This window comes from Eretmochelys imbricata, chromosome 2 (genome assembly GCF_965152235.1).
Source record: "Eretmochelys imbricata isolate rEreImb1 chromosome 2, rEreImb1.hap1, whole genome shotgun sequence".
NCBI classification, from domain to species: domain Eukaryota; kingdom Metazoa; phylum Chordata; order Testudines; family Cheloniidae; genus Eretmochelys; species Eretmochelys imbricata.
The window spans coordinates 116950150-116975645 of NC_135573.1; the positions used below are offsets into that span (position 1 = coordinate 116950150).

General features: G+C 44.4%; 1 protein-coding gene across 1 annotated transcript in view; it reads left to right on the forward strand.

The window, feature by feature from the left end:
• The window catches only part of F13A1 (coagulation factor XIII A chain), an 88708-nt gene that overhangs the window by 11823 nt on the left and 51389 nt on the right, over positions 1-25496 (forward strand). Inside the window, exons 3-4 of the mRNA XM_077810680.1 lie at positions 298-486; positions 20926-21177. Of these exons, the coding sequence (XP_077666806.1) occupies positions 298-486; positions 20926-21177 (441 nt within the window). The remainder of the gene's footprint in view (positions 1-297; positions 487-20925; positions 21178-25496) is intronic.

Consider the following 25496-nt stretch of genomic DNA (forward strand, 5'->3'; position numbering starts at 1 on the left):
CCTCACTTGTGACACAGCCCAGATTCACCCCTAGAGCACTGGACTATTTTATAACTCATTTCATATAAGGGGCCTGATTCTCCTCTCTCGAACCCTACAAAGACATTTACACATGTGCCAAGTGGGTATAAAATGTAATCAGATGATGATTTTCCTCTCCACTTCAGTGGGGCTATTACCAAGTAAGGTTCTACTCAATGTGAGTGAATGAGCAGGATCAGAGCCCATAAGCGGTATGGTATCAGTATGAAACAAAGAAACTGATTTTTTTCCCCTCCCTTTTGTGTGTGTACATAGATTTTCTGGAAGTTAAGGAAGTTCACATGTTCAAGGGTGACCAGGATGTTAACAAGCAGGAGCACCATACTGACAAGTACTACCACCCTAAGTTGATTGTACGCCGTGGACAGCCTTTCCTTATCCAAATTGACTTCAACCGTCCTTACAAACCTGAAAAGGACCAGTTCTGGGTGGAATACCTTATAGGTAAGTGCCAAACAGGAGCAATGTAGTGTTAGCAAAGTAAAGTTTATAGAATATCTATATCTGTTCCAAATAATATAGTATCTAAGGGCCTGATCTTCTATTAAAGTCAGTGAGACAGTAGGATGTCCTTAAAGCTGAGCATATGCATTAAACGCTTTGCTGAAATGGGGCCTGGATCCGGCTAGCCTTACTCATTCATTTAAGTCAATGGAACTACTCATATGAGAAATGTGAGCAGGGTTTGTCCCTCTATGTATATTCAAAAGCTGTACTTTACTATATTGGATTGCCAATGTTATCACTGGTTTATGTTTAGGGGCAAAATGATAGTGGTGGTGGGCAGATTAGAAAAACTTGTTACAGTAACTCCTCACTTAACATTGTAGTTATGTTCCTGAAAAATGCTACTTTAAACGAACTTATGTTAAGAGAATCCAATTTCCCCATAAGAATTAATGTAAATAGGGGGGGTTAGGTTCCAGGGAAATTTTTTTCGCAAATATTCCCTCCGGAAACTGAATGTGATGATGAACCCACGCTATCCCACTGGAGCCACCACTCCCTCCACTTTCCAAAGTGCCGGGGGCTGCATGTGTGTGTGAGACAGAGACAAACCGTGTGTGTGTGTGTGTGTGAGAGAGAGAGAGATGCGCATTGCCCCTTTAAGTACACCACTCTAGGTACACTGCCTTTTTAAGTAGATCAGCAAGTTGAGAGAGCTGCTGCTGCCAGCAAGCTCCCTCAGTCCTGAGCCCTGTCGTGTCTCCCCCTCCCTGTTCTGTGGAGATGGGGTACAGGAGTGGGGGGAGAGGGACACCCTGACATCAGCACCTCTCTTCCCCTCCACCCACTGCACAGCAAGCAGGAGGCTCCCAGGAGCAGCTCCAAGGCATAGGGTAGGAGCAGCACACAGCAGTCAGGGGAGGGACACCTGAACTGCCCGGCAATTGATAGCCAGCTGGTCGGCCGCTGCACAGGGAACTTAGGGGAGCTGATGGGGGGGGGCTGCCGGCCCACCCTGGTTCCAAGCCCCCACCAGCTAGCTCCAACAGGCTGCCCTTCCTGCAAGCAGTGGACAAAGCAGGTGGCTGCCAAACAACGTTATAAGGGAGCATTGCGCAACTTTAAATGAGCATGTTCCCTAATTGATCAGGGACATAACAAAACAATGTTAACCGGGAGGATGTTAAGTGAGGAGTTACTGTACTTGCAATTTCGAAGAATCTAGAGAAAAGAGCACGAGATCGTAGTCAGGAGAAATGGCAGAAATGTGTGTGTTGATATAAAAAATAGTTCTATGCACAAGGGGAAAAACAGAACACTAGAACTGTGAAAGTTTCTATAATGTGTACTTGCAGCTCAATATATATTAAACTGGAAAATTCTTAGGCAAGGGGGGAAAAAGATTGCAACCTTGGAATCAGAAAGGTATTGCAAACATAAAGATCAGATCATGAGTCATCCTGCACAACTACTCAGGAGAATAAGAGCAGGCATATGGTGACCCCTTGCACCAGATACCTCCATCACAGGGAGAGGAAATGACCCCCTCCTCCAATGCACCAGCCAGTGCAGACAGGGGATAGGCTGCAGGATATGTCCTTGGTAAAGAAGGGGGAAAGCGAGAAAGCAGACTGCAAGTCTGAGTCACAAACTGCTTCCCACTCTGCTTCTGGGTCAGCGCAGTCATACGCTGCCCCATACAGAGGGCTTTTGGTACAGTCACAATTTCACCCTGAGTTCTCTCTCAATTTTTTTTCAGACATCTCTGTTCCTTCCTGTTATAGATTGTATATAAATTGGTTTGAATTGACATTTAATATAGCTTCCTGAGAACTGCATTTTAAAACTTGTATTACCGATTTTTTTTCTGCTCTTGGATTATGATCATATATCCACTTACTAGATTTGCTACTCTATCTTTTAAACATATACATGGTGAAGAAGTTGCAGTCTGCGGTTCCCCCCGCCTCCCACTCTGTTACCTCTCATTTCAGTTAGGGTTAGGAGGCATGTTGTGGTAGTCTAATGAGCTGATTGGCTAGAACATCCGTAAGTGCCTTAAAATTTAATATGCACAAAGATTATTAGTCCTTTTGGGGATTTAAATGAATTCAAGGCTTTTCCAATTCGTCTTTATATCTTTAAACAAACAGCTATAGATTGAAGAAGTGAAAAATGGAAAGTTTGTTTGTTATTGCATTGTGTGATGTATGATGAATAAAACAAATTTCAGAATTCTTTATAAAAGTGATCTTTGTTTTTAATTTTTTTATTGAAGAATTCTAAAACTTTTTAGATTCATTTCCCATACATAACATGATGCAATAAAACAAAGTATACATGTGCATCGACAGGGCTCTTTCCCAACATACATCTTCCAAGTTTCACACCATGGCTTCATGGGAATGCATAGTGTACATAGTGTAGGGTATGCAAGGGGCAGTGTCTGGTATTTCAGTGGTTGCAGAAGAACCTATGATCCAGTGCTCATTGAAGTCAGTGGAAAGACTTCCCCCTAGATCACATTAGAGATGGATCTGAACACTGTGGAGAAGCTTGCAATACAAACCCAGTTCCACATCATAACTTTACAATCGACTCCTTTCTTTATGATGCACCAAACCAAAACCCCAGAGCCAAACTTTTTTTTCTTTTTCTTTTTAAAGCTTTGGAGTGTTTGAAATCCAGATCCATCTGTTGGGGCTTGGTCACAATTTGCCCTCAGACATTTAGAGGGATGAGCTAATGGACCTTGTTCTTTAGCTTAGGGGCAGCAGCACAGGGTAGTCTCCTTATGTGGCCCACCTGGCTGAGTGGGACAAAGCCCTACCTTCTGCCAGTCAGAGCCAAACTTGCTCAGCGTGGCCCCGTCAATGAGTGGCAAATTATTTCCACAAATCTAAATCCATATTCAGCCATCCTGCTATTTCTTGCTGAGCATTTCGTATGTAGTTCTTTTTTGCAGTCTCAGGTTCATAGGTTCCAATGGGAACTGAAAGCACTCGAGCACCTCTTAGGAAACCCTCAGCTGTAGGTAAGCAAGAGAACAAGGAGCTAGTTTTTATGAAGGAAGACTTAGCTGCTTTTCTCCTAGTGATTCAAAGTGCAGTGTTTCAGAGTCGCCATTCTTTCCGCAGGATGTCTTTCCCTGAGGAGATGACAGAATTTCACAATACTTAAAGTAGTGAGCATCCCTCGATTAGTGAAATACTTGATGGCAGTACACTGTTTAATACTTGATGCTGTTGGGCAGCAGTCAGACCTGCAGCATGTTTTCTGATCATGGTGCAGGACATAGCTTCCAAAAGGCAAGCAACGAGCTGCCGCTCTATCTGGTGATAAGCTTCCAGCCCTACTGAACTCACTGCCAGCACTAAGCAAGCTGAAATCCAGAGCACTGCTTAATACTCAGCACTCCGATAAATGTTTCTCTATAACCACATTGGGGTGGGGTTTTATGTGGGCAGCAACAACAACAACAAAAACAGAACAGTACATGTGGGAGGAGGAAGTCATGTAGGAGAGCTAAGCTGACATTTTGTATTGGCAGTATGTTTGTATCTTGCTACTTCCTTCCAGTGGAAGGTTCAATATTTAATGATCTTGAGGGGACGGGGAAGAGGTTTCTCTACAAATACTTAGGAACAAACAGAGACTGCTGAAAGATTCAGCATTTTGTTTGCCATGAGGAAACTCACTCTGTCTGCATTTAGTGTCGTGTTCCTGGGAAGCAGGCACCTGGCTTACCAAACGTAAGCTGGGAATTGGGCAGACAGCAGCAGCAAATCACTGCAACCCAAGCCAGAGCTTTGGTAGATAAGAATGTAAAAGGTATTGCATGAAAATAAGTGGTGATTCAGAGGAATGTTGTAGATTTGAAAGTTTTTACGTTGATGAATATTAAGCAGCCTTACAGGTGACTGTAATGACCTGCAAAGATCCTCCTCTCCTCTATTCACAAACATGTAATTTAAAATAGTCAGATAAGAGACCATCACAAAAGAAGCCATCCCAGGTTTTACAGCAGATTTAATGCATTCCAGGGTGGGGCTTGAGGTGTTTAAGGCTCAATCCTGTGTGGTTCTGAGTATCTCAGCAGGAGCAGATGCCCTTGGTTCCTGGTGAATTCAGTGGAGGTTGAGGGTACTCAGCACCTTGCAGGAGGTTCTCTTTGCAGGATCAATCCCTTAGTGAGTGCTGTGTAGATACCAACATAGAACGTATGTGTTTAGTAGGGTGACCAGATGTCCCAATTTTATAGGGACAGTCCCAATATTTGGGCCTTTTTCTTACATATCCCCCATCCCGTCCCAATTTTTCACACTTGCTATCTGGTCACCCTAGTGTTTAGTAAAGATGATTCTTGCTGACAGTAATTCAGCATGGAGGTTTAATAGATTAAAGACAAGTTCTGCTCTTAAAAATGACTCATAAGCGTGGGAACTAGAGTTGTGGGGGTGCTGCAGCACCCCCAGGCTCCCAGCTGCTGGCCCCATGCGTTCAGGCTTCTGGATGCCAGCCCCACACGCCTGGGGGCTCTGCTACCGTCCAGGGTCCCAGCTGCTGGCCCCAAGCCCAGGTCTCTGAGGCCACCCTGCGCCTGGGGCTTTGCTCCTGGCCTCAGCTCAGGAAGTGGGGGGAGTGGACAGGGGTAAGGGGGCTGGCTTTCAGCACCCTATTAAAAATGTTCCAGCACCACTGAAATGACTGAGTAACAATGGCACTTATATACTCCAGAGACCTGGTCCCTGCGTGTATTCAGATTTATCGCTGTTTACTTTCCTGGCTAAAATAAATTTTTGCTATTCTTTAGTCCTGTTAATGTTGCAGAGCGCTATGGGAGAGTGAACTGGATTCCATTCTGGCTTGTGCATTGATAACAGGACTATGAACTAAGCTAAATTTGGATTGCAGAATCCTTTTAGTTGGTAATGAATCACATTGGGTGAACTCTCCTTGCTACCCTCAATAGCCTGAAATTTGTTCTCTAGAGACATTTCATGAATAACAAATTTGCAAAAACTCAGTCTGATTGCCAACAACTCACAAGCAGAGTGAAGTTAACTGAATACATTATTACAAATAGTTCACGCAGCTCCATTTAAAAATGTGTTGTTTCACAACACCGTACCACACAGCTACCTAGTGAATACAGTACCTTAGCGGAATGTTTCTGTTAAGATGATCGGTAGTGAAGTTATGTAAATGTTAACATTTTAGACAGTCGTAATTATGTTTCACATGTAACACCTCATTGAATATGTTGTCCTGGGGAAGAGCAACTTAAGTTCTTCTAGCTCTTTCTAGGAGCTCCATGAGAGCTGTGCTGGTTGAGGCTATAAAATGGATGCACTGAATCAATGAATCCACCAGACATCCTGGACGTATTCATTGCCGGTCAAGTTGGGGCTGTGTTGGCTTTCTGGCAGCCTCCTGGTGAAGGGGCAAATGCGGGTATTTTGTGCCACTGTAAGCCCCACAGCAGATTTTTCACAGTCGGGAGGGGGCTTGTGGGAATCTGCCCATCTGTTCATATTGCTGCAGATAACCAGGCTGGCACCAGTGCTGTGAAAGCTCCAGTACGAGCGCTTATTTAGAATTGGTAGTTCTAACTATGATTTCTTTGAGAAACAATTGTATGATTCGGTCTGCTAATATGGCCTTCAATCTCACTTTTCATAGTAGTTTCTACTCCTGGGGGAATTCTGCAGCATGTCCTGTAGGGGTGCGGGTATCTGGGCAGGGGCACCCTGTGGCTGGGCTCTGGGATGTACGGGGTGAGGGTGTCTGGGCTGGAGGGCGCCCTGTGGCTGGGCTCTATGGGGGAGCAGGTGAAGGTGTCTGGGCTGGGGGCACACTGTGGATGGGCTCTGGAGGTAGAGACTGAAGGTGTCTGGGCTTGGAGGGTGCCCTGCAGCTGGGCTTTTGGGGATAGGGTGTACAGGTGTGTGGGCTGGGGTGTGTACACCCCATGGATGGACTCGGGGGGCGGGGGGGATAGTGAGTGTCTGAGACCAGAGGGGAAGAATTTTCCCCTAAGATGTGCCCAGCTGACACATGTGACGCACCCACACTGAGGTTCCCAACAGAAGCACAACAGAGAAACAGGAACTGGTTTGTCATAGGGGTTTCTTTACCTCTCTCTACTCCTGGAGGAATCTTTCTTGGTGTCTGCATTGTTACAGACATACTTGCTGACCAGTATTTTGAAATAAATTACCAAATAATTGAAACTGGTGTGATGATATTGTGTTATTTTGACAACTAAAATATGCAGAATTTTGCAGAAATTTTAATTTTTTGGTGAATTTTTTTAAATTTTGACACAGAATTCCCCCAGGAGTAAATAGTTTCCTGTACACTACCAAAGCTGTTGATGACTTTATATGGTACATCCTTATTCTAATGAGAAATTTCTATGCATTGTTGTAAATCTTAGGGCTAGTCAGACCTTCCTTAAATGGCTTCATAAATTCATAGATATTGGTCTATCTATAAATGTTATCTTAAACCTCTAATTTATCAATACACTTCAGAAATGGTCATAAATCCCAGACCTCTTGGCTAATCTTACCCCCACTTCCCATGCATCTATAAATCAAGGAATATTTCTCTGAAACTAGAGCAGAAACTTCCTTCTCTCTTTTCTGTAGCCTTACAGGACAATGCTCAGAGAGATTGTTACTCACATGAAATCAGTCAAGAGTAAAGAATTCTAAGGCCTGATCCTTTATGCTTTATCCAGGCCAAACTCCCCGGAAAGTCAAGAAGGTATTTGCCTGAGTAAGGACTTACGGGGTCAGGGGCCCGGTCCAAAGCCCTCAGAAGTCAATGAGAGTCTTTCCAGAGCCCAGGTCCTTAGTCTACTTTTAAAGAAAAAAATGTCACTTTTAATTGATCAGAACTTTTTTTGACATTTAATACAGAAGCAGTAAATCTCGTGCTTTGTGAGGTTAACATTGCCAGTGGAGTCGTTTTTGCCCATTGGATCCAGAAAAGATTTTTGACTATTTGAGAATGATGCCTGGGATGGTCTGTTTTCTCGATGGCATGTCTGGTAAAGCACGTTGTCTCAGTCATTACGACAATATGCAAAAGCGGACTGCCTCGGTCTCTGTGACATTGTGGCAAAGCACATTTTCTGCCTGTTTAATCAAATGCCAGGGTTTAATTAAGTAAATATTTCCCCCCTTTAAAAAGAATGGATTCTCATAAACATACAGGAACACATGATGGGCTGAGCAAAGAGTCCGTGCCGTGTCCCATGTTGTTTCCATTTTCTAAAGGAGCTCCCATTCTTTGGAGCCAGAATTATTTATGACCATTGGAACACACTTCCTAAAATTGGTCCAGGACATAAAAACAACTGCATGCCAGCTGCTAGCTAAGAACAACAAATCTGTTTGTTTTCTGCATGATAATGTCAAGGGTATATTTTTTTCACCCTGGCATTCTTTGCCAACAGCTAGAAAGACATAGGAAAGGGATTATCTGAGACCTTCTACAAAGTCAGGATTTTTTAATGCAAAAGGACCTAGATTCTGTTGCCCAATTACATCTATGCAACAACAGTAACTTTTAAAACTTGGCTTCTTTTTTAAAAAAATGCCTGTAATAACTCAGAGTTAGTAACTGCAGTGGGTGTTTAGCCCGTTTTAGCCCAAGGAATGTGGTCAGATCTGGGTAAAGCTGTGCTGAGATGGGTATGTGTGTTTTTTCTAAATGTTTTCAAGTCTGCATGCAGCCCTGCTGAAGGTGATGCTGTTTGAAGATGGGAGGGAACCAGATGTGACACTATAGGCAGCCTCTTAGAGACACTAGTACCTTCAAGGATTTGTTCCTCTTACAGGCTGTGATCATTTGGGGCAAGAAGGTTGGTTTTTTGTTTTGTTTTTTTGACAGCTGGGTGTTTGTAAAAATTATTCATGAGCGTTAGCTAATCATGGTCCCAGTGCACCCACCTACCATCCTCAGGCTGTTTGTTACAATAAGGCTTACCTCTGTTACAAGGCTACTATATTCTGGCTCTCAGCTCCAACTTATTTATCATCCTGTCACAATTGTTATACTTCCAGGACCTGCTTGGAAATGGATTCTTTATGCTGTGTATGAAGGGTCTATCTGGGTAAAATGAATGAGTCGAACAGGAAAAATATTAACCTTACTGTGTATATAGGAAGACAGATTCTGGCCTCTTTCTTTTAAATATCTGCTAATGGCTGAAAGGGATACTGTGCAATATCATGGGGCCCCCATATTTTGATATAGATCTTAAAACTAATGCAATCTGGAGCGGGGGGAAATGTCCTCTGGAGTCTAAATATATCTTTAAAAGAAAATTCCATTATTCTGTCTGCCAACAAAAGTATCCCCAACCAACACCACCACTGATTTGTGGGACCTATCCAAAAACATCTTGCACTCCCTCTGCTGGCCCTGCAACAGCAGTTAACGAATATGCCCTAATTGCAGAGCAATACTGATATCAGTATGTGCTCGCTGGTGCACATACAATGAATTAAAGCAAAATGACATGTTAGCGACAATTTTGATTAGAACAATGGAGCTGGAGGAGGAAAGCCCATGAGAGTTTTCCCTGACTCAGAACTGACCTGAATTTTGTTAAACTGAAAATAACAACCTTGGTATCTATTTTGGCAGGGTTTTGTTTAAAGAGCTTGTTAACTGGAGGAATATCGCTCTTGTGTTGCTGACTGAACCTTATTCTGCCTTCCTTCCTCTCTTCCCCACAATTAGTGTAAATTCCTCTCATATGCTCTACAACTATATCCAGCACTAAGCCTAGCATACTATAGTAACTGACAGGACCTTGAGGTAATGCTGATATTCCAAGCAACTGAGACATGCTTTAAACAGAGCAAATTTCTATGTGGGATACATATGTAGGTGACCACAGGTCTTTGTTTTAATTTAACTGGTTTATTCTTTTACTTCTAAATCAATATGCTTGTAGCAGTTGTTGATGTGATGATGGATGGTGAGAGTTTATCTCCCTGTACAAAAGGCTGGGCTGTGGTTTTTGTAGGTGCCTTTCCTCTTGTTTTTGGAGTACCTTACTGCACGTTCTGTTACTAAATAAGATATTGGACACCAGCAGGAGAAAGCCCCAAGCCAGCAGTAAGGATGGAATCCCAGCCACACTGAATGGCAGAACTCCCATTGACTTCAAAAGGGGTTAGGATTTCATTCTTAAGTATTTGTTTACTTCCAAATAATTAGGCAGTTTGGCATACCCAGGCCCGGTTAACTCTGGGCCAAATTCATGCCTCCCTCATGTAAGTGAGCTAGACTTGGGGGAGGGTTTAATGAGCGCTACGTCTGTACATCCATGAGGTGGAGAAGCACAGTTAGTTTCCCAGCACCGGAGAGCGCAGAGCAGAGGGTTACTGTCCATACTAACGGGTTTCAGAGTAGCAGCCGTGTTAGTCTGTATCCACAAAAAGAAAAGGAGGACTTGTGGCACCTTAGAGACTAACAAATTTATTTGAGCATAAGCTTTCGAGAGCTACAGCTCACTTCATCGGATGCATTCAGTGGAAAATACAGTGGGGAGATTTATATACACAGAGAACATGAAACAATGGTGTTACCATACACACTGTAAGGAGAGTAATCAGATAAGGTGAGCTATTACCAGCAGGAGGTGGGGGTGGGGGTGGGAAACCTTTTATAGTGATAATCAAAGTGGGCCATTTCCAGCAGTTGACAAGAACGTCTGAGGAACAGCGTGGGGGAATAAACATGGGGAATTGGAATTAATTGCAAACATGGGGAATTGGAATTAATTTGCAAACTGGATACAATTAACTTAGGCTTGAATAAAGGCTGGGAGTGGATGGGTCATTACACAAAGTAAAACTATTTCCCCATGTTTATTCTCCCCACCCACCCCCCCGCTCTCCTGCTGGTAATAGCTCATTTTACCTGATCACTCTCCTTACAGTGTGTATGGTAACACCCATTGTTTCATGTTCTCTGTGTATATAAATCTCCCCACTGTATTTTCCACTGAATGCATCCGATGAAGTGAGCTGTAGCTCACGAAAGCTTATGCTCAGATAAATGTGTTAGTCTCTAAGGTGCCACAAGTCCTCCTTTTCTTTTTGTCCATACTAACTGTCCCAAAGAACATGTATCAGAATGGGGTGAGAACACTGAGCGGAGTCATGGCCACCCACCTGCATTATTTACCCTACTACATAGGAGTGGCAAACAATGCCCTTCTCCTCCCCCCATCCTACCCCATGAGCCTGTATGAGCCACACACAACTGAGACCTGAATGTACAAATATAGGCCACATCCCACTTGCCTTCAGAGGAGTAGTCCCTTCTGAGTTCTGTGAGTGAAGTGAGACAACGCTGGCTCCAAAGTGAGTCACTTTCCTTATAATGAGGGATTATGCTGGGGCATTACGATGAGTTACTTACTCCATAAACATTCTTCAAAACACTGTTAGGAGGGAACTGGATGGTTCTAGGTAATAACTAATGAGTGAGCCTTTCATGTTTAGAAGTCTTGTTTTAAATTCAGACCAGATCAATAGTGACCAAAAGTTATTGCCTCCTGGTGTCCCTTTGGTGCCCTGTGTAAAATGTGTTGATGGTTTCAGACCAGTCCCTAGTAGGCAGATGTTCGCATCACAGAAAGTGCCATCGCTGACACTCCTGTTGTCAGTCTCAGGCCACAGAAAGGGCAAGGACCGAATGAGCCTGGAGACTGAACTCCTCTTGCCTCTCACATCCAGAGGCGATCCCTGAGGCATGTTGGTGGGACTGTGTGATGATGGAGCTAGTAGTACCACTGGTTGTTTTGTACATAAACAATTTTAGCTTCCAGTGTGATCAATCTGGCTTTTCACAAACCCTCAAATTCACTTTTTTAAAATATTAAGGGTAAAAATATTCTATGATAGGCAAAGCTGGTGGCTTCACCTATTATTAAGGTTGCCTGACACTTCCCATTATAAGATCCTGTTATTAGTTGTTTATAACATTGCAAATTTTAACCATTTGTGCTGAAATTTTGCATGCTCGGTGGGTATCCACCTCAGGCTGAATTGTTTTGGAAAATATCAGTCAAAATGGTTTGGCCGTTTCTGAGAATGAGGTTAGAGAGAAATACTTGGGTTTTTTTGCCCGGGTTAAAATAGTTTGGTGACCTTTTTTTTTTGCGAAGCTTTGGTGCCCCTATGCTTTGGAGCAGAGACTTTAAATTTGTCAGGGATGTGCCTTTTGCCAAATTTGCCCAAGTTTTAAGCCTTTGAAGAATCATAGTTTGGACATGCTCAGACTTAGATTTTAATAGCTTAATTCCCTGAAGATTCTACCCCCACTGGCATGCTCCAGCCAGGACTTTCCCCGCAACTGCAGCTCAGGACTGCTATGGGCCAGGTCAGGCCTATTCTGGCCATCTGAACTGGGAGCTGGGAGTGTCTCTACTGTGCTCTCAATGACCTCCTGCTGGGCCCAGAAAGCATAGAGGAAGAAGATGTCTAATTTGAATGGAGAAGGGAGAAGCGCCTGATCTGCAGGATCGGGGGCAAGTAGATTGGAACAAGGAGCCTGTGGGGAGAGGACACTGGGACTGGTTAGGCAAGGTGACTGTGAATGGGAGCCAGGGAGGAAAATGGTTGTGTGGGGGGAGAGGGGGAATTGGGCACTGAGAACAGATGAGAAGACTGGGACTGGCTGGACAAAGACTCTGTGACAGGAGTGAGGGACTCGAAGATTGGACGAGTTGTCCAGGGAGAGAGATTGGGACTGGAAATTAGTGGAGAGGAGGAACAGAGGAAGGCAGGACCAGGAATAACTGAGCAAGGAGACTGGGATGAAAAACCATGGGTGGAAAAGGGACAGGACCAGGATAAGGTCAGATAGGAGGGGATGGGGCAGAAGGGGGTCACAATTTAGGGGGTGTGGGCAGAAGAGTTTGTGTTCTTTGGAGCAAACTCCCTCCAGATCCTGGAATGGAGTCAAAGATCCCTGAGTCTCACCATTCCTCTAAGTCAGCAAATATCTGTGACATCCACTGCCAAACGCTCACCCCCATCTAGTGCTGATCCATCTGGAGGATGACTACCTGCTATTGCTATCAGTTATTCCATTAGCTCAAGAGGTGGAGGTTTGTGTGGTGGCTTTAAAGCTTCCAGCCCTGCCGATGACCAGTGTGAGTGTCAACATGATGGAATTTTTGGGTGTGGTGTTCGTTTGCTAGATTCTTTAAAAACAAACAAACAAACAAAAAAAAACCCCTAAGAATTTACACACAAAATACGTTAAAAGAACATTAAGGTTACAAAGACAAGTACTGAAAAGTTAAAATATGACAGAACTAAGGTTGCCAGGGCAACCTTTGGCCCCCTTGTATTATGATACAGACTTTAATTACATAATTAATCCTCTTTCCCCCCTCCTATCCCCATTTGTTTCAGAAGTTGGAAGATGTGTAGTGAATGAGGCAGGGGACTGCAGGAAAAGAAAGGATGGTCTCACGGTTAAGGCAGTTGAAAGCCACCCTGGAGACTTGGATTCTATCCCTGCCTCTGCTACAGAGTTCCTCTGTGATGCTAGGCAAGCCACTTAAATCAAACTTTTCACAGGTGGTCACTAACTGGGTGTTCCTCATTTTCCGGATGCCTGAGTTGAAACTGTATGGTCTGATTTGTTGAAAGTGCTGAGCACTCGCAACTGCAGTCAATAGGAGCTGTGCTTTGAACTTAGAAAATGCTACATAGTAAGTTCTTTGAAAATTAGGTCCCAATTTGGGCACCCAAAATTAATGGATACTTTTGACCTTAATCTCCGTGCCTCAGTTCTCCTTCTGTAACATGGGCATAATAACCTCTGACCTCAAAATGGTCTTGTGAACATTCATTAATGTTTGTAAAGCTCTCAGATGCTATAGTAATGAGTGCCATAGAAAAGTGCATGAGGAAATCAATAATTCTGTCTTCAAAGCAGGGTATGAGTAGTGTGAAGTAAATAAGGCCTGTGGCCACACACTGAATAATGAGGAGAAAGTAAAATACCATGAAGTGAGCATCATCCATCCTGTGCATGGAATGAGGCCAGATCCTGTGGAAAAAATAGTATGCAAATGTGTATTGAAGACTGAATGCATAATATGTATTGCATAATCCATCAGAATCACTCTGTCAGTTCCCACAAACCCTCAGTTAATTGCAAATGATGACAAACCAACCCCAACTTTTTCACTCAGGACAGGCACCCTGACCACTCCCAACTCTGGAACCTTCCCAGTATCCCTTGCTTGGCAGTCTCTGCCATCTCCACTCCTGAACCTTCTTGCTTCTTCTCTAACAAATCTTGACTGACTCCCAGCAATAGGGGCCTCCTTCATTACCCCCATCCAGAACTTTCTGCCACCATTCTGGACTTCTCCTGTTCTCATCTCTCACACATCTATAACCCTTCCTTCTATCTGCTTAAACCACTTGTAACACCTGACCTTCCTCAAACAAGTTTCTCCTCTTGAACTTTCAAATTCATCCAGTTTCTCCACCTACAAATTGCAGTAGGTAACATTTTTAAGGGCTCAAATATGACTAATGGGATAAAAGGAGTATGAGGTGCTCAGATACTATAGTGATGAGGGCCATATAAGCATTTTAGGTAGATGTGTTAGCAATATTTCAGGGAAATTCTTGCAGATGGCAGTGTTGTGCATTTAATAATTGAATGATAATCATGCCAAAAAAGAGGGGAAGTGGGGAAAATCTTACCTAATGATGAAGAATAACTAAAAGCCTAACAGGCCAAAAAAAGTCATTGTCACTGAGTTCTGTCCTGCACCTTTGTATTACTATATCAATTCACATTTAACATTAGGCCTTTATCTGGCAAAAGAAATCTTACACAAAGTCAAAGTGAACCCATTCATCACTTTCGATTTGCACAACTTCTTTTTTCCCTCACACCTTCATTCTCTTGTACACTTATATATATGGTTTGGGGGGGAGGGGGGGAGATCAAGTGCAAAAGCTTCTGCATAAATTCTCCTTAACTCTGAAGCTAGTGAATAGGATTGCCCTTTTCCTTGACGCATTACTGTTCTGAGGAGCTCTCCTCATTTGTCGAAGAGTAGACATCAAAGACATGCTTTACAACCAGATGGGACTACAGTTCATTTATTAGACTGGCGGACAGTGTTTGATGCCATTAAACATAACCTTAGATTTAAAACATGTAGTGCCAGAAAGGGCATAAAGTTGGGAACAACACCTTCCAGAGATAAAAGATAATGACAAAAGCTGTAATTTAAAAATTACCAGAGGAATGCAATGTTTAGTAGGCAATTCTTTTATGCTACTTGTTTACATTTAATAAAGCAATACGCTGCCAGGTATGAGATGGCTAAGGGTATGTCTGCATTGCAATTAGACATTGGCCCATGCCAGCTGAGTTGGGCTTGTGGAGCTCGGGCTAAGGGGCTGTTGAATTGCAGTACAGATGTTCGGGCTGGGGCCGCAGCCCAAGCTCTGGGACCCTCCCACCTTGCAGGGTCCTACAGCCTGGGCTCCAGCCTGAGCCTCAACATCTATATTGCAATTAAATAGCCCCTTAGCCCATGCCCCACAGTTCTGAGTCAGTTGGCAGGGGCCAGCCCTGGGTTTTTAATTGCAGTGTAGCCACACCCTTAAGTATACTGGTAAAAGGATATAAAATAGAGCCAGTCTCATCAAGGTTGTTGGCTTGAATCAATTCAGGTCTCTGGTCACTAAAATTTGTCACTATCTATGGACACAGGGTGAATCGTATGACATGAATTTGCTGTTAATCCAGGTTCCAGTGGACAGATTTCCACATTATGGAAACCACCATAATTAGCAACTTTGATGGCAGTGTTAGCAAAGGGGACACAACCGGTGACTAAGAACAATTCCATCGTGGTCAGGTGTCTTTAGACAAATGTGACAACAGCCTTGTCTACACTGCCACTTACAGCACTGAAACTTTCTTAGCTCAGGGTGTGAAAAGACACCCCCCGGAGCGATGCAAGTTTCAGCGCTGTAAAGTGGCAGTGTACACAGCGCTGGGAGCTATTCCCCTCATGGAGGTGGTTTTATTACAGCGCCGGGAGAGCTCTCTCCCAGCGCTGGAGCTGCGACTACACAGCCAATGTTAAAGCGATGCTGTGGCCGCGCTTTAACATTGGCTGTGTAGACATACACTAAGAAAATGAGGACTAGACAGTGCAAGGGATTGTTAGGAGGGTGTGGGGAATATCAGTGTTAGGTAGGGTTACCATATTTGAACACTCAAAAAAGCGGACATTCCACGGTGGTGGGGGGTGGGGTATTTGCACCCAGTATCTACCAACTCGCGTTGTATTAATGTGTTATTATACTGTTATGTATGCTGTGCCCTACATGTTGTCTATATTGAGTATATATAAGAAAAAGTGATATGGCCTCAAAAGTGAAGTTTAATTATTTAAAGTTTACTGTACTTCTTTATATGTAGTGAGTCCTTTCCTTTCACCAGTTCTTCAGTTTTCTTTCTCCTCATGTGCCCACACATACTTCTCTGTAGATCGCATTTTTCTCAGCAGTGGCTGATTGCTCTTTAAGAAGGCATGAAAGTCTTTACAAGAAGTTTGTCTGAAGTTGTATTGTACAAGTAGAATTCCTTTCAACGACTCAACATTCAAGTTGTTCCTTTCCTTTGTCTACTGGCTTTGCATCAGTGAAAAAATTCACTCTACATTTGCATTGTGAGAAGGAATAGCAAAGAAAAACTGTGCAATCTTTAACAGTTCTGAATGATACTCAGTGTTTTTGGATTTCTCAAAATATTTGGTCCACTTCTGGTGTGCTAGCAAATTACTGAACTCTTCATCACTGTTGCAACTTTCTGTAAACTTCTTCAGGTTGCTGACCTGATCAAAACACTTCACGTCATCAATTTGCACCCCCTTATTGATCAGGTACCTGATACAAGGTTCCACATCACTCTAATTTGGTGCCTCACTCAGGGTAATCAACCTGAAACAAGAGAAGTCTTCCAGGGGTCTAAGCCATTTCTTCAAATATTCTAAGCATCTGCTGTACATATTATCTGCTTCAGCACAGAATTTGTCACACTCTTCATCAATTCCTTCCATGCGCTTTTGTGCCAGTAGTCCCTTAACTTTCAGGAACATAAAGTTGTGAGTCTTGCATTCAAGAAGGATAGTGTGAACCGAGTTCAAACTTTTCAGCACTTCCACGACAGAATTGCTTTCCCTTTCGATTTCTTAGATGTAAGTTTGGAATACACTCATGAGTGAATGCATGTGCCAAAGGTAAATCTCACTTAATTCATACTCAAAAAAATGTCTTAAGCACTGTGGGTGGTTTGTCCTGTGACAGAAAGAACGACTTCAAGGCTGGAAACATCTGTATCAGCCTTGTAATGCCTGGAAGTAATGACAGCCATCGTGTCTTGCTATGAGAAAGCAGCTTTCTGTATTCAACATCAACAAACTCACAGTACTCCTTCAGTCGCTCAGTTCGGACAGCGTAGATATGAAAGTACTGGTAAATTTTAAAAATGTTCTTAATGTCAACGTTCATTCTTTCTGCTGCATGGTGTACACAGTTGTTCAAAATGTGTGCTGGGCAACCCACACCAATTAATGTTCTCTTCTGCAACAACTTCTTGAAGTTTGCAAACACATTCTTTCCATCTTCATCATGCTGGAGTCTTCCAAACATTGTATTGCAGTTGTCACCTGTAAATGCAATACACGTCTCAAACAAACCATTTTTTTCAAATGTTTGTTTTACGTAATGAGCAATCGTGTTGGCAGACTCATTAGGTGTGTTCTGGACCTCAATCAATTTTGACTGCAAACTACCATTCTTCCAGTCAAAATACTGAATAATTACTGGAAATATTTTCCCTGAACCTGTGATTGCTTCCTCTGTAGCAACTCCACAGTAAGCTACGTCATTTTCTTCAAACATTTTCAGAACAACATCAACAGAATGCGGTGCAAGCACAGAGAGAACAATTGCTTCTGTCTTGGTTCTAGCACTTGAAAATTTCTGTGCTACTTCAGAATCAGGGAATGTCTTCTTCAACAAGACAGATGTGCAATCCATTGACTTAAAGCTATTACGATGCTTAATAGTGTGAAATGCAAAAGCACCCTCTGCTTCAGTAACAGCATCCTCTGATTCGCTGCCTGGTTTTAAAAAATAATCGGTCAATTTTTGTTGATGAGCTCTCTCCTTGAACTGCTTTTTTGTGCTTGTCTGAGTCCACATGAGTTTGTAAATCATTAGCGCCTGTATTTTTCACAGAAATGCAAGTACCAGGTCTACATACCAAGCACTCAGCTTCCCATTCTTCTCTACCACTTCGAGAACACAGGAATTTCATCTTTAGTTCTGCAGTGGATTTACACTTTCGTTTTGGCATTGTGTTTGGGGGTAGTAAAATAAAATATCAAATAAAGAGCTCTTGAGGAAATACTACCATGCACAGTATGAACTCAGAAAAGATACTGAAATTGTCGACGTTGCACTATCGCCACTATGGAAAAATGAGACAACTTAACAATGCTTAAATACGAGGCCCAATTCTGCTGCATGTTCAGGCCACTTTGTGCTAGTGAAGCATCCAGTTTAGCTGGCGACTGAGGGATTCCTCTTCCTTGGCTGGCAGAGTCCTGGGAGTGGATCTTAAGTCACCCCACTCTGGGCTGCTGACACAGGGGACGTGGCTGGGAACGTACCCATAGGGTGACCAGATCACAACAGTAAAATATCGGGACACACTGGGGTGCTGTCGGCCCCGCCCACAGTCCACTCCCGCTCTGCCCCCACTCTGCCCCACGCTCCACCCCCACTCTGCCCCAGGTCCCACCCCCTCTCTGCTCGGCCCCACCACTGCACCCCTCCTCACCGCCTGGCCTGCCGCTGGCTTGCTGCATCCTTCCTCACCCCCACCCACCCACCGCTGCTGGTTCCCTCGCCGCTCGCCTCTTCAACCCCCACTGCTGGCCTTTTCACCCCCCAACCCACTGCTGGCTCACCGCTTGCCTCTTCACCCCACCCCACTCACCTACTCACCCCTCCTGCCGCAGGTCCCTCTGGCTCCTAGGATCAGGGGCAGCCGAGGGGTCTCCACGTGTTGTGCCTGCCGCAAGCGCGAGGTCCATGGCCCCCATTGGCCGGGAAAAGCACAAATGGGAGCTGCCGGAGCCGCGGACCGGGGCTTGCACGTGCCGGCAGCGTGCAGACAGCCCTCCGCCCCCACCCCCCGACCCTAAGAGTCAGAGGGACCTGCCGGGGGGCGAGGTGGGGAGTCCCGGGGGTGCTTACCTGGGGTGGCTCCTAGGAAGCATCCAGTAGGTCCCTCTGGATCCTATCTAGGGTCAGGTCGGGTTGGGGGTGGGGGCGGAGGGCTCTCTACCCACTGCCGATGCCTGCAAACCCCTCCCTGCAGTTCTGATTGGGTAGGAGGGAGTTGGTGCAGCACGTGGAGACCCCCTCTGCCTCTGTGCCCAGGAGCTGCCCACACTGCAGGCTCCTGCCGGCGGGCGAGTGCTGGGAGCTACCCCAGGAAGCACTGCCAGCCCCAGGACTTTGGTGCACACGGTGAGGTGAGCGGTCCCTGATATCGGGACAAAGCGCATCCCAACCGATGTGGCAAAATCCCAGATGTTTTTAGATATTTAAAAATTCCTCCTGGACGGCGATTTAAGAACTAAAAAGCCAGACATGTCTGGGAAAATACGGACATATGGTAACCTTAGTGTTAGGTCACTAGTTTGAATTTGGCCAGTGAACAAAGGCATTACCATATAACAATTGTTTCTCTCTCTATTTGTAGCCACAGCTCAGTTTTAAGTGGACATATGCCTACCTCATAAAAAATATCATCACACAGTAGCACCGTTTTGGAAATCTCAGAGGGCCCAGGGACTGATGTCTACTCCCATCTCTAGAGGGCCCTTTAGATCAAGGATGAGGCACATCTCAGGGCACTGTGAGGGAGCTTGTACTGCTATATCCGTTCTATGGACAAACGTGGGCCAGATATTTTTAAAAGACATATAGGTGCCTAAAGATACAGTTAGGCACCTGGTGGAATTTCCAAAAGCACATAGGCACCTAAACACCTTTAAAAGTCTGCCCCTTAGTTTAATGGGCGGTCAGCTGGGCAACTTTCAGCAGCACAAAGTTCAGACTTTCCTCTTATCTTTTTAATTGAATAAACCAAGCAATTTACCCTACTCTTCAGAATTAGGTGGTTTGGACGTTGCTAGAGATGTCTACTGAATAATCCAATTTTGCTGTCGTTTGGTGTTGTTTATACAATTACTGTACATCAAAAGTAGGAGAAAAATACCTGCTGTAGAGGGAAGAAGGATCAAATCCACCACCAGTTTAAAGGGCAATCCTACATTCAGATCCCAATTGTTAGTAGCCACAAGACTGTCATCTCTTATCCCTCTACACCTTAATTTTTAATGGCCTTTTTAAGATGTCCTGCACTTCATCTTCCTATGTTTGCTATCGAGTTTTGTTTTTTCTTTCTAATTCCTTTTTCTTTAGTAGGTCTCTTACTTCTGTTGCATGCCCCAATAAACAGAATATATAAGCAAAAAGAAAAGGAGTGCTTGTGGCACCTTAGAGATTAACAAATTTAAATAGTCTCTAAAGTGCCACAAGTACTCCTTTTCTTTTTGCGAATATAGACTAACACGGCTGCTACTCTGAAACCAGACTATATAAGGTATCTGGTTTGCTGCATCCCTGGACTTTAGGGCAAAAATGGCTATGTATGTGGTCCTGAACAATCCATCAGATGGAAGCATAGTAGAAATGCAGAGGCTGGGCTGTGTTATAAAGTTCAGAGCCAGAGCTAGATTTATGTTATCCCAAAATTTAGGGGTGTTCAGATCTGGGACTCTCTCTACGTCAGCATTATACAAATAATTGGAAAGGAAAATCAGTTACATGCCCTATTCTCCACTTCAAAGTACATAAATGCTATATTTTCACTCTGCTATTATTAGACTTGTCTGTCCCTGTGCATTTGCTTTCCATTCATCTGTATAAGAGCTTGCTGAGATCTGACTTACGATTTATTAGGGCAAGGATCAGTTTGGAGTTCAGGAGAAGTGTGATGCAATATCTAAACAATGCTGAGATGTGGTGTTATCTATTATCCATATGGCAGTAATACCTACAGGCCAGGGCCCTGCCGTGCTAAGGACTGTACAAACATATAACAAAGACAGTCCCATATAAATTGAAGAGGAGACAACTGGTGGATGCAGCAAACACATGACAGGGGTGGGAGGAGGGAGCACAAGGAGATGATAAGAGACTTAAACTGAGGCATTTACAAAGCTGTCAAATACATTCACAGAAGGTTCCTCCTCTCTTTCCATTACTGTAGGTCGTTATCCACAGCAAAACAAAGGCACTTACATCCCAATCCCTTTGGTTGAAGAACTGCAAAGCGGGACATGGGGAGCCAAGATTACCTGGAAGGAGGACAGTTCCATTAGGCTGTCCATCATGTCTGCTCCGACCTGCATTGTGGGGAAATTCCGACTCTATGTCGCTGTCCTGACTCCCTATGGCATCCTCCGGACAAAGAGAAACCCAGAGACTGACACCTACATACTCTTTAATCCCTGGTGCCCAGGTGAGGGGTGTACAATATTCAGATGTTCATACTTCTGAGACAAGGCCCATCTGTTTCCCCAGGCTTTTGGGGAGACAGGGGTGTGATAAAGTTTGTGATGGAGGGGGTTATTGTCTGGACTTGACTTCTTATTTTTTTAACTTGTGGTTGATTATTTTCTAGTTTGAGTGGGCAGTAGCTGGTGGCTTTACTTTAACTTTTGGTAAAGGTACCAAGATGCTTGGATAGCTGCTTGATCACTCTCTCTGTGTGTCTGATTCAAAGCCCACTGAGATCAGTGAGTCTTTCCACTGATTTCAGTGGGCATTGGTTCAGGGTGCAAAGAACTAAATGTTTAAAACCTGGTGTTCCATTTGTGCATATAAAAATCAGAATTTGTGCTCACATATGCATTTTACAAAGTGAATTCTATATTCCAGGCATTTTTGAAGTGAGTACAAATGAGTTGCAAGTTCTGATCAGCATCTTTTCAAAACAGTTTAGGAGCACTATGCCTCAACATGATAAAACTTGGAATATAGACAGATCCAGAATGGCTTCAAACTTCTGGTATATCTAGTGCTTTAATGCAGTCCTGGAACTCTTCCTTCTTGGTAGATATAATCTCTTTCCCATAATATTTATATACATTTCTTTAGTGTCAAATAACGAGCATCGTGCTTTGTGATAAATGTTTGGCATTATAAATAGAGTACTCTGCAGCACTTTGTTTTGTACATGGAGTGATTTGGCCCAAGTTCATTACCTGCCTCTGGTCCAAGAGAACATAGGCAATGATTAGTTTATGTATTGTTTAGGAAGATGCATGATTAATCCTGAGTAAAGTGACATTAGTTAAATGGAATTAGGACTAAAAAGGAGGGAAGAGAAGGAGCTAGGACCAGTGGGGATTTAGAGTTAGTGGGGCCCTGTGCTTAGCTTCATTTTTGGCCCTCCCCAATGGGGGGAGCATTCTCTCTTATCTTCCCCCCCTCCCATTATCTTTTCTTTTTTTTCTGCATTCTCCTCCTGGGGCTCAGGGCTGGGGGTGCAGGATCTGGGAGGGAGTTAGGGTGCAGGAGTGGGCTGGGGGTCTGGGTGGGAGTTATGGTGCGGGAGGGGACTCAGGGTTGGGGTGCAGGGTCTGGATGGGAGTTAGGGCATGGGAGTGGGCTGGGGCTGGTGGTGCAGGGTTAGGGTGGGAGTTAGGGTGTGGGAGTGGGCTGGGGCTGGGAGTTGTGGCCAGAAGTTAGGGTGTGGGAGGGGGCTCAGGGCTGGGGCAGGGGGTTGGGGTGCGGAGCACTTAGCTGGGGCAGCTCCCATTTGGTGCAGGTGCGGGGAGCTCAGGTGGCTCCTTGCGGCCCTGTGCTTGCCCCGCAGGCACCGCCCCCCGCAGCTCCTATTGGCCACGAGTCTCGGAGATGCCTCCCCCCCTCCCCGCACCAGGAACGCAAGGGCTTTAGGGGCTGCAGCCCAGCGCTAAGTGGGCCCTGGAGCCCCGGGCTGCAGCCCCTAAAGCCCCGCCCCCTTTCCGAATCCGGCCCCGCGAGCAGGCGCTGGAGGACTCGGGGGGAGCGGGGGCAGCCGGGGAGAAGCGGGAGTTTCCCTTTCAAAGCGTCGCTTCTCTCCGGCTGGCTGCGCGGCGCTACTCCTGAGTCCTCCGGCCGACGTTTGCAGCTCTCCCGCCACCCGCACCTCCCGCCTGCTCCCCTGAGGCTGCGGGTGAGCCTCCCTCCCTGCTCTCCTGCCCGCCACAGCGTCTACCCCCTGGGTGCGCCGGTGCTGAGCTGCCCGAGTGCCCAGCCCTGGGGGAACCGTGCCAGGGCACTGTGTGTTTCATGGTAAATCCGCCCCTAGCTAGGGTGGGATGCTACAGCACCATGAACTCTACTGAAAAACGGTGTAGAGTTGTGTTGCTTAAAACTGCACAGTAAGAAGATGCTCCATGGAGAAGGTAGGTGCACAGCCAGGAGAAAAGTGGGAGGCGTCACAGCCTGATGTAGGCATGCAACTGTAACTCACTGCTGAGTGGATGTTAACAGATCCCCCTCCATGCCTGATTCGTAGGTGGTATGAGTCTGTTACAGCCCCAGCTAGGGAGCTTTAGCTCAAGTTGTAGCTGTTCGTGCTTTTAGTCCTGGACATCTCTGGTTCAATGTGTCGTGTGTTGGTCAAGATGACAGCCATCCCCCAATCATCCTGAGCCAAACCCAATGCAAAATCCTCCTAAGAACTCAAGTCATCGAGGAGATCCTCATGATGAATGCACACATATTTCATGTCCCGTGCTTAGCCAGCCTTATAGGAACTCGCTGCTATTGTGCTATCTACACCTGTGGAATATGACCAAAGAGACAAAAATCAGATAAAAATAGATCATCGGAGGAAAGCAGTAGGACATGCTGCAAACTACAATGAAATGCCGAAGCTGTTGCCTTCAGAAGCAGTCATCAGCATTCAGGGAGTGATAAATAATGAAGAGGACAGGTCAATGACACAGAACAATCTGGATCTCTTGGTAAGCTAGGTGCAAGAAAATGGTATGTTCTTAAATCTGGCTAAATGTAAATGTGTACATCTAGGAACAAAGGATTTAGGCCAGTGATACTCAGACCTTAGTGGTTCAGAAGCCAAATTAGCGGTCACATTACCCAAAAGAGCCACAGCAGTGTAAATTCATTGTTTCATTTTCTCTCTCTCATTCTCACAGCAAAATGACTAACCAAGTATTATTATTTTATCAACTACAATTGGTTTACAACATAATAAAAGCACCCTGATTGGTTAATAACTTAGATGGGTTAATAATTAACACACAGGTGTTAGAGAACTTATTCCTTCACTCTCCCACTTCCCTGGTCCTCCTCGCATGAACAGAGAGCAACAATACCCGAAGTCTGAAGGTGCAAACAATTCAATGTTTATTGGGGTGAACTTCCAGCAAGCTTAAATCCAAGTTCCTTTTTCCTTATTTTCGAATCCCAACTTACTTCCTGTTTGCCCCTAATTTATATAGTAATATTCTTAGCTATACCTTAACCAATCATTCTACTGAAATTTACCTAACCAATCCTAACATATTGTAACATGATTAGCTAACCAATTATATCCCACCTCCTTAATTAGTTTACACCCAGTAAAATTAATTATACAGCAGACAGAAACAATCACAGAACCAGGCAGAGACCATGCCAATAAACAATAGCAAAGGGGGAACTATAATGACAAAACAATACAGAAGTGAGGATTTCACAACTACATCTATAAAGACTTAAGGGTTTCCCAGCTGTGTCTATTGATAAGTAAGTTCTTACCAGGCAGAAAACTATCAACCTACATTTCCTTTTACATCTTCTAGGCTCTTCCCTTTCTCGGGAGGTGATAGATTGGATCACCTTCCTAACAGCCCCAGATTGACTAGTTTGGAATGTGAGGATGTGACCGTTCGCTTCCCAGAGTATGGCTGCCTCTGCTGCTTAGCCAAAGGCCTTAGCCTAAGAACAGGGCCTCAGACTGTCACAGTGAGAGAAGGCCCTTACACAGATTCTTTCTTGTATACCTCTGTTACTAGCTAAATGATAAACATATACCTACATTCTTAGGGTATAGGCCTTTACATGCAGGCCTGAATATCTATATTCTAACAACAGGGTTTTAATATCATGTGCTGCAAAGAGCTGCAGGAGACACATTAAAGAGCTACTTGCAGCTTGCAAGCCTCAGTCTGAGTATCACTGATCTGGGCCATACTTACACAATGGGGGACTCCATTCTGGGTAGCAGCAGCTCTGAGAAAGATCTGGGGGTTGTGGTGACTAATCAGCTGAACATGAGCTCCCACTGCAATGCTGTGGCCAAAAGGGCTAACGTGATCCTTGGATGCATAAACAGGGGAATCTCAGGTAGGAGCAGAGAAGTTATTTTACCTCTGCATTTGGGACTGGTAATATCACTGCTGGAATCCTGTGTCTAGTTCTTATAATGTTGACACCCAAAGGATGCTGATAAATTGGAGAGGGTTCAGAAAAGAACTGCAAGAATGATTAAAGTATTAGAAAAATTGCCTTTATAGGGATAGACTCAAAGAGTTCAATCAGATTAGTTTAACAAAGAAAAGGTTAAGGGGTAACCAGATTACAGTATAAAGGTACCTACACAGGGAACAAATATTTATTAATGGGCTCTTCAATCTAGCAGACAAAGTGGTTGGAAGTTGAAGCTGGACAAATTGATTTGAAACAATATGTAAATTTTTAACAGAGAGACTAATTAACCTTTGGAGCAACTTACCCACGGTTGGGGTGGATTGTCCATTGCTGACAATCTTTTACACAAGAGGT